Raw genomic sequence first — 14,233 nt, 5'->3', positions numbered from 1 at the left:
AAAAAATGATAAAGGGGATATCACCACCAATCCCACAGAAATACAAACTACCATCAGAGAATACTGTAAACACCTCTACGCAAGTAAACTAGAAAATATAGAAGAAATGGATAAATTCCTGGACACATACACCCTCCCAAGACTAAACCAGGAAGAAGTTGAATCTCTGAATAGACCAATAACAGGTTCTGAAATTGAAGCAATAATTAATAGCCTACCTACCAAAAAAAGTCCAGGACCAGATGGATTCATAGCCAAATTGTGCCAGAGGTACAAAAAGGAGCTGGTACCATTCCTTCTGAAACTGTTCCAATCAATAGAAAAAGAGGGAATCCTCCCTAACTCATTTTATGAGGCTGGCATCATCCTGATACCAAAGCCTGGTAGAGACACACAAAAAAAGAATTTTAGGCCAGTATCCCCGATGAACATCAATGCAAAAATCCTCAATAAAATACTGGCAAACCGAATCCAGCAGCACATCAGAAAGCTTGTCCACCATGATCAAGTCAGCTTCATCCCTGGATGCAAGGCTGGTTCAAAATACACAGATCAATAAATGTAATCCAGCATATAAACAGAACCAACAACAAAAAACAAATAATCATCTCAATAAATGCAGAAAAGGCCTTCGACAAAATTCCATAGCCCTTCATGCTAAAAACTCTCAATAAACTAGGTATTGATGGAACACATCTCAAAATAATAAGAGCTATTTATGACAAACCCACAGCCAATATCATACTGAATGGGCAAAAACTGGAAGCATTCCCTTTGAAAACTGGCACAAGACATGGATACCCTCTCTTACCACTCCTATTCAACATAGTGTTAGAAGTTCTGGCTAGGGCAGGCAGTCAGGCAAGAGAAAGAAATAAAGGGTATTCAATTAGGAAAAGAGGAACTCAGATTGTCTGTGTTTGCAGATGACATGATTGTATATTTAGAAAACCCCATTGTGTCAGCCCAAAATCTCCTTAAGCTGATAACGCAACTTCAGCAAAGTGTCAGGATACAAAATCAATGTGCAAAAATCACAAGCATTCCTATACACCAGTAATAGACAAACAGGAAGCCAAATCACGAGTGAACTCCCATTCACGATTACTACAAAGAGAATAAAATACCTAGGAATCGAACTTACAAGGGATGTGAAGGACCTCTTCAAGGAGAACTACAAACCACTGCTCAGTGAAATAAAACAGGACACAAACAAATGGAAGGACATTCAATACTCATGGATAGGAAGAATCAATATCGTGAAAATGGCCATACTGCCCAAGGTAATTTATAGATTCAATGCTATCCCCATCAAGCTACCACTAACTTTCTTCACAGAATTGGAAAAAACTGCTTTAAAGTTCATATGGAACCAAAAAAAGAGCCCACATAGCCAAGACAATCCTAAGCAAAAAGAACAAAGCTGGAAGCATCATGCTACCTGACTTCAAACTATACTACAAGGGTACAGTAACCAAAACAACATGGTACTGGTACCAAAACAGATATATAGACCAATGGAAAAGAACAGAGGCCTCAGAAATAACACCACATCTGCAACCATCTGATCTTTGACAAACCTGACAAAAACAAGAAATGGGGAAAGGATTCCCTATTTAATAAATGGTGCTGGGAAAACTGGCTAGCCACATGTAGAAAGCTGAAACTGGATTCCTTCCTTATACCGTATACAAAAATTAAGATGGATTAAAAACTTAAATGTAAGACTTAACACCATAAAAAACCCTAGAAGAAAACCTAGGCAATACCATTCAGGACATAGGCATAGGCAAAGACTTCATGACTAAAATACCAAAAGCAATGACAACAAAAGCCAGAATAGACAAGTGGGATCTAATCAAACTAAAGAGCTTCTGCACAGCAAAAGAAACTATCATCAGAGTGAACAGGCAACCTACAGAATGGGAGAAAATGTTTGCAATCTACCCATCTGAAAAAGGGCTAATATCCAGAATCTATAAAGAACTTAAATTTACAAGAAAAAAAACAACCCCATCAAAAAGTAGGCAAAAGATATGAACAGATACTTCTCAAAAGAAGACATTTATGCAGCCAACAGACATATGAAAAAATGCTCATCATTAGTGGTCATCAGAGAAATGCAAATCAAAACCACAATGAGATACCATCTCATGCCAGTTAGAGTGACGATCATTAAAAAGTCAGGAAACAACAGATGCTGGAGAGGATGTGGAGAAATAGGAACACTTTTACACTGTTGGTGGGAGTGTAAATTAGTTCAATCATTGTGGAAGACAGTGTGGCAATTCCTCAAGGATCTATAACTAGAAATACCGTTTGACCCAGTGATCCCATTACTGGGTGTATACCCAAAGGATTATAAATCATGCTACTATAAAGACATGCACATGTGTGTTTATTGTGCCACTGTTCACAGTAGCAAAGACTTGGAACCAACCCAGATGTCCATCAATGATAGACTGGATTAAGAAAATGTGGCACATATATGCCATGGAATACTATGCAGTCATAAAAAAAGGATGAGTTCATGTCCTTTGCAGGGATGTGAATGAAGCTGGTAACCGTCATTCTCAGCAGACTATCACAAGGACAGAAAACCAAACAGCGCATATTCTCACTCATAGGTGGGAGTTGAAAAATGAGAACACATGGACACAGGGTGGGGAGCATCACACACCAGGGCCTGTTGGGGGATGGGGGAGCTTGGGGAGTGATAGCATTAGGAGAAATACCTAATGTAAATGACGAGTTGATAGGTGCAGCAAACCAACATGGCACATGTATACCTCTGTAACAAACCTGCACATTGTGCACATGTACCTGAGAACTTAAAGTATTAAAAAAAAAATATATATATATATATATATATACACACACACACATATATACATACATACACACACACACACACACACACACCTTTTTGGTAAGAATGGTTTTTAGGTTGAGCTAGGGCAGAAGAGACCAGTCAGGAGAGTTAAGCAGCCATTACCTTAATTCAAGTGAGAAATGATGGTGGCTTGGCTCAGCATGGCAGGGACATGGGTCCTGAGATAGAGTCAGATTGGGATTACTCACACCTGTAATCCCAACACTGGGAGGCTGAGGCCTGCAGATCGCTTGAGCCTGGCAAATCACTTGAGCCCAGAAGTTTAAGGTCAGCCTGCACAGCGTAGGGAAAACCTATCTACAACAATTACAAAAATTATCTGGGTGTGGAGGTGCATGCCTGTAGTCCCAGTTACTTGGGAGGGTGGCTTGAGTCCTGGAGGTTGAGCCTGAAATGAGCTGAGATTGTACCACTGTACTCCAGTTTAGGTGACACAGCAAGACTTCGTCTCAAATAAATGGAAGAACTAATGTAAGTGAATGATACTACTATCATAGAACGACAAAAGAAGACAGAATAAGATGGAAATCAGGAAGAACAGAAATAGAACCGTATTATTGCTGCATTATGGAGGAAGGGTGGAAGGATGATGAATGATGTAAGGTTCTACAATAAGATCAAGAACTGAGAAAAGATTATTAGATCTGGCAACTGGAAATCATCACGCTCCAGGAAGTAGTTTTGGTAGTGAGAAGACAAACTGCAGAGGATAAAGGGTAAATAAAGTCAGAAGTGAAAAAGAAAAGATTAGCAGTGAATGGAAGGAGGGAGGAAAAGAATGGCCAAATTGAGTGATCAAGTTGTTGTGGTGGGTGATTGTCAGTTTTTTGTTTTGCTTTGTCTTTTCAGAAGTGAGGAGATCTGAGAATGTTGTTAGGCTAAAAGAAAGGAGTCAGTAGAGAAGGAGCAGTTATAAATAAGGGAAAGATAGGAGTTAAATGATGAGGAAGCTCCTATAGGAAGTAAGAGAGGGTGTGATCTTACGGAACCTGGCAGGTAAAAAGGAAGGACAGTTTTTTATCTGAGTCAAAAGGAGAGGAAATCGGTAATGATACAAAGAGATTTTTGAGGAGAAGCAAAACTGAGGTCCTATTACTTTAGCTGCTTAGAGCAGGGATTGGCAAACCATGTCCTGTGGGCCAAATCTGGTCTGCTCCTATTTTTGTACAGCTCACAAGCTAAAAATGGTTTTTATATTTTTCAGTTGTTGGAAAATTAAAAGATTGTTTTAAAAATTGAAATAATTTGTGATAGGAAAATAATATAGAATTCAAATTTCATTAATAAAGTTATATTGGAGCACAACCAAACTTATTTTCATACATATTGTTATGGCTGCTTTTCCACTATAACAGCAGAATTGAATAGTTTGCACAGAGACTGTATGTGAAATTCCGATGGCTTCACTTTTGCTCTGCCCACTACAAATTTCAGTAACTGAGTTATAACTTGATAGCATGATGAGTAATATATACATTGTTAAACCACAGTTTTTTTGTGTGTGTATGAAATTACAAATGCATACATGGCACACAAGAAAAAAGTGTACTTTGAGTGTCATGCTTTCAAGGCACAGTATAGTATGAATTTTATTGTTATTGAATTAGATGGTAAAGAACTATATTTATTATACAGTGACACTATAGCTATGTTAAATGGCTATACTACAAATCAACATTACCAGATTGAGCACTCTTCACAGAAAATCAACAGTCAAAAAATTAGAAAATTTAAAATGGAATTCTCATCGCAGCAGAATTTCCTCATCAAAATAAAAATAAAATAAAATGAGGCTGCAACCAAAATAAGTTCCTGAGAGGTTCATATGTTACCCAGGCAAGGAAACCTGTTTACTCATGGTAATTGCAACAGCCAAAAAAATATGTCCAGAGTAAGTAGACTTGTTTAAGGTTATTAGCTTCTCAGTGAGAACAGTTTCTTGAAGAGTTGATGACATTTTGAGCAACATGGTCAACTTAAAATAAGACAAATGATTTGAATGTTTTTCCTTGGTTCATAATGACCCAGTGGATATGAATACTTGCTAAATTTGTTGGCTAAATGTTATCATCATGGAAGTGAGTTCATTATCTTGAGAGTGAGTTTGTTATACAAGCCAGTTTGGCCCTCTTACTCTCTTGCATGCACTCTTTTGCCATGTGATTCCTCCTGCCATGTTACGACACAACAAGAAGGCCCTTAACAAATGCCCCTTGATCTCGGATTTCCTAGTCCTCAGAACTGTGAGCAAATAAACTTTTATTGTTTACAAATTACCCAATCTATAGTATTCTGTTAAAGTAGCATAAAACAAAGACAGGCCAGGTGCGATGACTCACGCCTGTAATCCTAGCACTTTGGGAGCCCGAGGCAGGCGGATCATGAGGTCAGGAGATCAACACCATCCTGGCTAACATGGTGAAACCCTGTCTCTACTAAAATAAAAAAAAAGACAGTACCGCTTAGTTGTTTGAGAAGTCAATGATGAATTGGAAATGACTGAAGAATTAGCCTCTGTGAATAGTCATGGTTCAACTACAGATAAGAACATTTTCTAAGAAGGTGAAAACACTGATTCTGTACAACCTGAATCTGCTAAGATGTGTTGCACCTGATAATGGTGAAAAATATAGGTGGAGCAGGAAAAGGCCTAGTTGGACAAAAGTTAAACTTTTGCAAATACAGGTTTTTTTTCTGTGGTTAATCATTGTATTATTCATCAGCAGGTACATTGCAGAAAATATTTGAATTTGTCATGTGTTACTGAACTGGTAGTGTCGAGGTAAAGTTTATTCACTCTTGTGACATAATCATTGTCAGTTTTCTGAATTTTTGTCATATATAGAAGCTGAAGATCCTGACTTGCCCTACCGCATGGCAATTCAGTGGCAGAACAAGGCTTAAGTTTTTTTTTTTTTTTGAGATTGAGGCCAAGAATGAAATTTTTCTGAACATAACACCTTTTCAGCTATTGTTATTAAACCCATTCTTTGGAACCCAGCTTTGGAAATCACCTTTTACTGCAGACTTAGTTAAATTCTGAGTTCTTTTTGGAGACAGGGTCTTGCTTTGTCAGCCAGGCTGGAGTGCAGTAGTAGCGTGATCATAGCTCATTGCAACCACATACTCTTGGGGTCACATGATTCTCCCACCTCAGCTTCCCAAGTAGCTAGTACTAGTAGTACACACCACCACACCTGGCTAATTTATTTATTTATTGTGGAGACGAGATCCCACTGTGTTGCTCAGGCTGGTCTTGAACTCCTGGCCTCAAGCAATCCTGCCTCAGCCTCCCAAAGTGCTGAGTGAGATTACAGGCATGAACCACCATGTCCAGCCCAGACTTAGTTATATTCTTTGTTGTTTTCTTTTTGAGACAGGGCCTCACCCAGTTGCTGGAGTGCAGTAGTGCAGTCTCGGCTCACTGCAACCTCCGCCTCCCAGGTTCAAGCGATTCAAGCTGAGACTACAGGGTCGTGCCACCACATCTGGCTAATTTTGTTTACTTTTTTGTAGAAACAAGGTTTCCCTATGTTGCCCAAGTTGGTCTTGAATTCCTGGACTCATGCAATTCCCTGTCTCAGCCTCTCAAAGTACTGGAATTACAGGCATGAGCCACCATGCCTAGCTGACTTGTTTATATTCTTTTTGTTTGAGATGGAGTTTCGCTCTTGTTGCACAGGCTGGAGTGCAATGGCACGCTCTCGGCTCACCACAACCTCCGCCTCCCGGGTTCAAGCGATTCTCCTGCCTCAGCGTCCCGAGTAGCTGGGATTACAGGCATGTGCCACCATGCCCGGCTAATTTTGTATTTTTAGTAGAGACAGGGTTTCTCCATGTTAGTCAGGTTGGTCTCAAACTCCCGACCTCAGGTGATCCACCTGCCTCGGCCTCCCAAAGTGTTGAGATTACAGGCATGAACCACCGTGCCTGGCCTATATTCTTAAGTAATTCAAACTGAAACCACAAAGCAGAACAGTGCTTATATGTAAAACTTAGGCTGGAGTAAAGTTTTGACGACACCTAATATAGTTTGACTCACAAGTGATGTCACACTGCTTTATATACCTCTCAGACCATCAGAAGTTAACACAAGCAGTATCTCCATTCCCATGCAAGTTGGCAGCAGATACATTTTCCAAGCTTAAGCTAATACAATGCCAGAGCATTTTTTGGACCTCCATGCAAGCACAAAAGGAATTTCCATATTTCAAAATCCATTTAACTATGCGATTGAGGAACTTTCACTTAATCTTCATTTGGAAGTGATTAATCTGCAATGTAATAACATGGTAAAAGGCAAATATCAAGAGAAGAATTTAACAGAATTATATTCTGGCCTGTTACTCTCCCAACTAATAAATATGCTCAATTAAAACCACATACTCATAGACTGATATTAGGATTTGACCTTACCTATCGGTGTGAAAAGGCATTTTCAAAAATGCAGTACCTCAAATTTTATTACAAATTAGAATTAGCAAATGAATATTTATAATTGAATTCCAATTAAGTGAAATATCCTTCCCCCAAAATATTTCCTTCTTCTAAGTAACTTCCAAATAGACCTGTATTACAAAAAAGGAACATGGTTATTGTGTTTTTAATCTTGTCAATAAATTTATGGAAATTTTGTTTCCTCTTTTTATATAAGTAATTGCACAATATCCTGTTTTGCCTCTTGGCTTTCAAAGTCTAAAATATTTACTCTCTGACCCTTTGCAGAAAAAATTTGCCAACCCCTGCCTCACGGTAAGGGAGCTGGAGATTGGAGCTTAAAGAAAGGAAAAAGTTCGTAATAGGTATCTCTAGTGGATCTATTGTTGATTTAACACAGTATTCATTATAGATTTTACTTGGGAGGGTAGGACTTTTCTCTTGGCAAATTTATGCAGTTTGCAAACCATAGGCCATGAAATATCTGCATTTTTCTTTTGTAAATTTTATTAACCTAATTTTAATTTGGCTTATAGACAGCATCAACTGGGCAAGTGGTGAGGATGACCATGTAGTCGCCAGAGCAGAATATGATTTTGCTGCCGTATCTGAAGAAGAAATTTCTTTCCGGGCTGGTGATATGCTAAACCTAGCTCTCAAAGGTAATAAACCATGAATAAATTGGAATTATCTGTAAATTTTGATATTCATAAATGCAGTATTAAAAACTACAACAAATGATCTTGTTCGTTGTTAGTTAACTTAGAGATAGTTACTAGAACTTCTTTTTCATGTCAATTTAGAGCTTCCAAATCTGGAGGAGTCAGGAAGAAATGCCCCAGCAGCTATTCTAATAGTATTTCACTGAGATAAGGAAAGACTTTGTTTATATAGGCTTTTCTAAACTCAAAATACTTGAATTTCAAACTGTTAATCCCCACACAAAAATGTGATGTCAGTAACTAAACATAACACATCTAATAAAGCAAAGAAATTATCTAGCATCAGCTAAGCATTACTGTTAGTCCTTGATTACTGGGACTGGTGTTGCTTCTTTATTACTTCAGTAGTGTTTACCTCAGAAATTTCATCATGAGTATTTTAGGAAATATTGTCATGAAGTATTATAGAACCCCAGCAAGAAATTTATACACATCTGGGGTTTATTTTTGGACCAAGTCACTGATACTTTTTAATGACTCTAGGCAAAATGACCTTTTCCTTCACCTTTCCTGAGTAATGATTATCAGGATTTTTATGGATTTTTTTAAATATGTGTGTTTGTGGGGATTCAAGTTTATTACAAAAAGTGATGTTTTGTTGCTAAAGGTACTAATAACAATAACCTATTATTTATTGAGTACTTACTATATACAAAGTACTATATTTTGCATATTTCATTTAACCCTTACAATAATACTGTGAAGTGGTACTATTATTATCCTCTCCTTGTTTTACACTTGAAGAAACTGAGACTCAGAATAAGTAAATTGTCCAGTGTCACAAAGGCAAGGTGCAATAGAGCTGGACTATGAATCTAGGTTTGTCTAACTTGAGACCCTGTGCTTTTAACAAATCTGGCTGTTTTTTCATGGAAGGATCTATTAATGGAAACTTCACCTTTTTTTGGCTTTGGTCATTCTATGCAGGGAAGAAATACCTTCAATGTTCATTACTATGCAAATAGTTGAAATCATTACTATGTAAATAATTGAAAATTTGGGATGAGATTACTAAATCTTTGCCTCATCCCTATTACAAAAATCCTAGACTTAAGTGAGGTGCAGTGGTGTGTGCCTATAGTCCCACCTACTCAAGAAGCTGAGGCAGGAGGATCACTTGAGACCAGGAGTTTGAGGCTGTAGTACACTGTAATCACACCTGTGGAATAGCACCACTGCACTCCATCCTGGGCAATGTCTCAAGAGAAAAATAAAATACAAACCTCTAGACTTTTAGGTGTTCTATTCATATTTTTCTTTTTTTCCCTTTTTTTTTTTTTTTTTTTTTTTTTTTTTTTTGAGACAGAGTCTCACTCTGTTGCCCAGGCTGGAGTGCAAGTGGCACCATCTCGGCTCACTGCAACCTCCGCCTCCCAGGTTCAAGCGATTCTCCTGCCTCAGCCTCCTGAGTAGCTGGGACTACAGGCACACGCCACCACACCCAGCTAGTTTTTGTATTTTTAGTAGAGACAGGCTTTCACCATGTTGGTCAGGCTGGTCTTGAACTCCTGACCTTGTGATTCGCCCACCTCGGCCTCCCAGAGTGCTGGAATTACAGATGTGTACCACCACGCCTGGCCTATTCATATTTTTCTTATAGGGAAAATAGCAATTTACTATTTTGGGTTTCAAATGAGTGATTTTTTAAAGATTTCTTGTTAGAGACAGGAACAACACAGATAATTTTCATTAGGGGTCATGTGGTTTCTTTCAGTTACTTAATAACACTTCAGAAAAATTTTATATTTCATTCTTCAATGAATAGTACCTCTTAACACTAGCTTGCTTCTTGGCTTTCCTCCATTGCTCAAGAAAAGTGTGTTTGGGCATTTGGAACAAAATCAGTCATAGACTGATGGTAAATGGTAAATTTGTTTTTTTCTATTATTATAGAGCATTAAACATTAAAAAGTCTTATATTGTGCCTAAATTATAATGTTGAACTAAAATTGTAACAGTTAAGCAGCTTTTTAAAGATATAGATAAGATAGGAAAATACCATAGAATATTGAATACATTAAATAATCTTCCTTTAAGCTTAGAATATTGCCTTTATTTATCATACGGCTAGAAATAACAGAAGTCTTCAATTTTTTGCCCAACTTGGATTGAAATTAATATTCACTATCTTCAGAATTGTGTATCACAATCACATGAAATGAATTTTATATTTTTGCCAAAAGTAGGCTAAGAAAGCTGAGTGTGTAAAGGTATATCTTTTCTATACTTATTCCTAACTTACGCAGTTGAGAAGGAATGAGATACTCATTTCTTAGACTCCAATTTAAAATGTGAAAGACATTGTTTTCAGTTTTGAGAGAACTAACTCTCCTTACTCTATGAATGGACCAACTGATACAAACTGTATGTTCTTCAAGGTAGAAGGAAATATTTAGTCAGTATAAAATAAAAATAGAAGAATGGACCCTGGAACTGTTAAGCCTACTCAGCATTTGATTTTGAATATATATGCATGTACTATTTGTTATCTACTATGTAAGCATAACAGATTTTCCTGAATATGATACTTTACCATTAATATTTTGTTGGACCTCCAAAGTATATTGTAATTACAAGACTGTCTTTTTTTTCCATCAGAACAACAACCCAAAGTGCGTGGTTGGCTTCTGGCTAGTCTTGATGGCCAAACAACAGGACTTATACCTGCAAATTATGTCAAAATTCTTGGTAAAAGAAAAGGTAGGAAAACGGTGGAGTCAAGTAAAATTTCCAAGCAACAACCATCTTTTACCAACCCAACACTAACTAAAGGAGCCACGGTTGCCGATTCTTTGGATGAACAGGAAGCTGCCTTTGAATCTGTTTTTGTTGAAACTAATAAGGTTCCAGTTGCACCTGATTCCACTGGGAGAGATGGAGAAAAGCAAGATCTTTGATATCTTTCATGTTTGCTTGCAGTTGAACAATAGAGTACTTTTTAAAATTATTTCTCACAAAGAAATGAATGTACAATCCAATGAAAACATTTGTTATTGGCTATTTCAGGTGTTTTGCTGCTAGAAATTATTAAAGTTACACACTAGTATGTTGGTCTGGTGACCTGGTTACATTTTATTACACACATTATTGGACCATAAGGACATTTGTTTCACCTAGATTTTAAGATTATGGAGACTGCTGTCATTTTCATCTTACTTAGATCTCTAGGTTTATTGGAAGAGTAAGATTGATGAACTGTAACATGCACAGTTTGGTACAGTAGGGATCATTAATACTTTTTAAAGTTCTAAATTAATTAACTTGGAATCCTTAGAAATGGAGTGATAACGTATCAGTATGAGAACAGGCAAAAGGTAAATTTTTTTTTACAACTTTAAGTAATCTCAACAATAAAATTTTCTGATCTGTATTATATCCAGTGTTGGGTTTATATTTTCACCCACAAACAACTGACACTACTATCTTTTACTGTATTTTAAAAAATTTATCTTGAAAAGGTCACCCAGAAGCATTCTGAAGGAGATGGTTCTAGAATGATAGAGTATGTAGCCCTAATAGTTTTCCCTCCTAGCAAAAAGTCTGAAATTTATCTTTCTTACAAACTGTTCCATTTCTTCTAAGGATCACTTAATTATTTATCTCTTTAAGCGGGGCGTGGTGGCTCACGCCTGTAATCCCAGCACTTTGGGAGGCCGAGGTGGGCAGATCACCTGAGGTTGGGAGTTCGAGACCACCCTGACCAACATGGAGAAACCCCATCTTTACTAAAAATACAAAATTAGCCAGGTGTGGTGGCACATCCCTGTAATCCCAGCTACTCAGGAGGCTGAGGCAGGAGAATCACTTGAACCCAAGAGGCAGAGGTTACAGTGAGCCGGAGATCTCGCCATTACACTCCAGCCTGGACAATAAGAGAGAAACCCCATCTCAAAAAAAAAAAAAAATTATTTATCTCTTTAAAATATGACTAGTTTTCATACTGGGTGAATCAGAAGTATATGAAAGGTATACTTTTCCTACAACAAATACTAGAGTTCTTTTGAGTTTGCACTTAATGATATAATCAGTTATAATAGTAATTTTTAATCGTTTCATAGATTTTTTGCTTCTACCTTGTGTAATTTTTTTAATTCCATATTTAGGATGCTCTGTAAATATTGAAAATGTGTCACATTGGATACATTTCTCTTTTAGGTTTAATTTTTACTACTGTGACTTATGTATAGTCTTAGTGCTCAATTGCCATTTAGAATATGATAATCCTCACGCCTGTAATCTCAGCACTTGGGGAGGCCAAGGCGGGCGGATCATCTGCGGTCGGGAATTTGAGACCAGCCTGGCCAACACAGTGAAACCCTGTCTCTACTAAAAATACAAAAGTTAGCTGGGCGCAGTGACATGCACCTGTAGTCCCAGCTACTCAGGAGGCTGAGGCAGGAGAATCACTTGAACCCAGGAGGCAGAGGTTGCAGGGAGCTGAGATCACACCACTGCACTCCAGCATGGGGGATAGAGCAAGACTGTCTCAAAACAAAACAAAAACAAAAACAAAAGAATATGATAGTGCTATTTGACATGTTTTTTTGGTTTATAATGATTTTAAATGCAGTTAACTTTCAGTACACTGAATATTTCCCCAGAAAATTGGAAACTTCATATACTTGCTATGAACATACTACAGAGTAATACTATCAGGAATACAGGTGTATAAGAATACATTTATAGATATTGTTGAAAATTTTGAACTGTTTGATAAAAATTGTGATTTAGTATGTTTTTCTTTTTCTTTTTCTTTTTTTTTTTTTTTTTTGAGACGGAGTCTTACTCTGTCCCCCAGGCTGGAGTCCAATGGCACAATATCAGCTCACTGCAAGCTCCGCCTCCCAGGTTCACGCTGTTCTCCTGCCTCAGCCTCCCCAGTAGCTGGGACTACAGGCACCCACCACCATGCCCGGCTAATTTTTTTTGTATTTTTAGTAGAGACGGGGTTTCACCATGTTAGCCATTATGGTCTCCATCTCCTGACCTGGTGATCCACCCACCTCAGCCTCCCAAAGTGCTGGGATTACAGGTGTGAGCCACCGCACCCGGCGGTTTAGTATTTTTTTTCTAATAGACTATGTTCAACAAGTAAGTAATTCTCGAATAGTTCAGACTGAAACATACAGGAACCAAGGACATACCCAGCATAGAAGAACTTTACTAAAGGCTTCTTGGAAAGCCCTTTTTTGAAATGACAGTATCATAAGTAACATATCTTTTAAAACAGAAATCTTGACCCAGTGCAGAAAAATAAATACTTTATAGTAAAACGTATTTATCTTTGGCCAATTTTCCAACACCCAGGTATTAGCCTTGAAGTTGAAGAGATAAGGTTTCTTGTGTATTATTTTTCATTTGTGTTCTACAATTAAAGGTTCTGCTTTGATTTGTTAGATAATTTATAGAAATTTTGTTCTCAAAACAAATTTTTGATAAAACAAATTATTAAATTTGGGGTTGAGATGTCTAAATTGAATGCTAGAAGTAAAGTAGAAGTGACCACTATTAAAGATGTATAGGGAGAAGAGTATAGCACAAAGCGATAAAACAGTGGCACTTTTGTAAGGGTGTTTATTGTTTGGTTAAGTCTGCTAAATTATAGTATGCATTATCTGGTGACTATTTGTGTCTGAAAATTCCTTTTGTATTAAAATTCTGGAGAAGGAATTGAGGACTAGAATAAAGAGAAATTTTGTAACCTTTTTTATCATGACAGTTTTAGAATAATTTTTTTAGCTGAGATAAATGTTCAAGGCTCCAATATTATTTTTAGGAACTTATTTAAGGAGTGCTACTTTACAGAAATTGCTAACACACCGTAATATTTTTAAATAAAATATAAGTTACAATAATAAAACATGTTTCTTTTAATTTTTCTGATTATATTTTATGAGTTCAGAAAGGAAATGGTAACAGAACTATACATTTTCATGTTTTAACATTTTATGTACGTACTTGATTCAATCTGTGTCATAATTACACATTACTTGAACACGGCTATCCTTTATCTTGTGCTTTCTTTAATAGAAAAATGAACAGAAACTGAATGCAGTTAAATTTTTATTTTTAGTAGGTTGTGAAGTTACTTTTATGGAGAAATAAAAATATGTGAAACTTGATTGACTTTTTCTTTAAGATAAATTGTTAATGCTTTTGCAGTATTAGAATTCATATGAAG

The 14,233-nt window shown here is 37.0% G+C and overlaps 1 protein-coding gene across 1 annotated transcript in view; it reads left to right on the top strand.

Annotated features, from left to right (window-relative positions):
* The window catches only part of PEX13 (peroxisomal biogenesis factor 13), a 34,268-nt gene extending 20,356 nt beyond the window's left edge, over window positions 1–13,912 (top strand). Inside the window, exons 3-4 of the mRNA XM_010377559.2 lie at window positions 7,867–7,992; window positions 10,651–13,912. Of these exons, the coding sequence (XP_010375861.1) occupies window positions 7,867–7,992; window positions 10,651–10,949 (425 nt within the window). The 3' untranslated portion in view covers window positions 10,950–13,912. The remainder of the gene's footprint in view (window positions 1–7,866; window positions 7,993–10,650) is intronic.
* Window positions 13,913–14,233: the final 321 nt, after the last annotated feature.

This window comes from Rhinopithecus roxellana, chromosome 17 (assembly GCF_007565055.1).
Source record: "Rhinopithecus roxellana isolate Shanxi Qingling chromosome 17, ASM756505v1, whole genome shotgun sequence".
NCBI classification, from domain to species: domain Eukaryota; kingdom Metazoa; phylum Chordata; class Mammalia; order Primates; family Cercopithecidae; genus Rhinopithecus; species Rhinopithecus roxellana.
The sequence above is the reverse complement of the archived record's forward strand: the minus strand, read 5'-3'. Positions and strand labels throughout refer to the sequence as shown.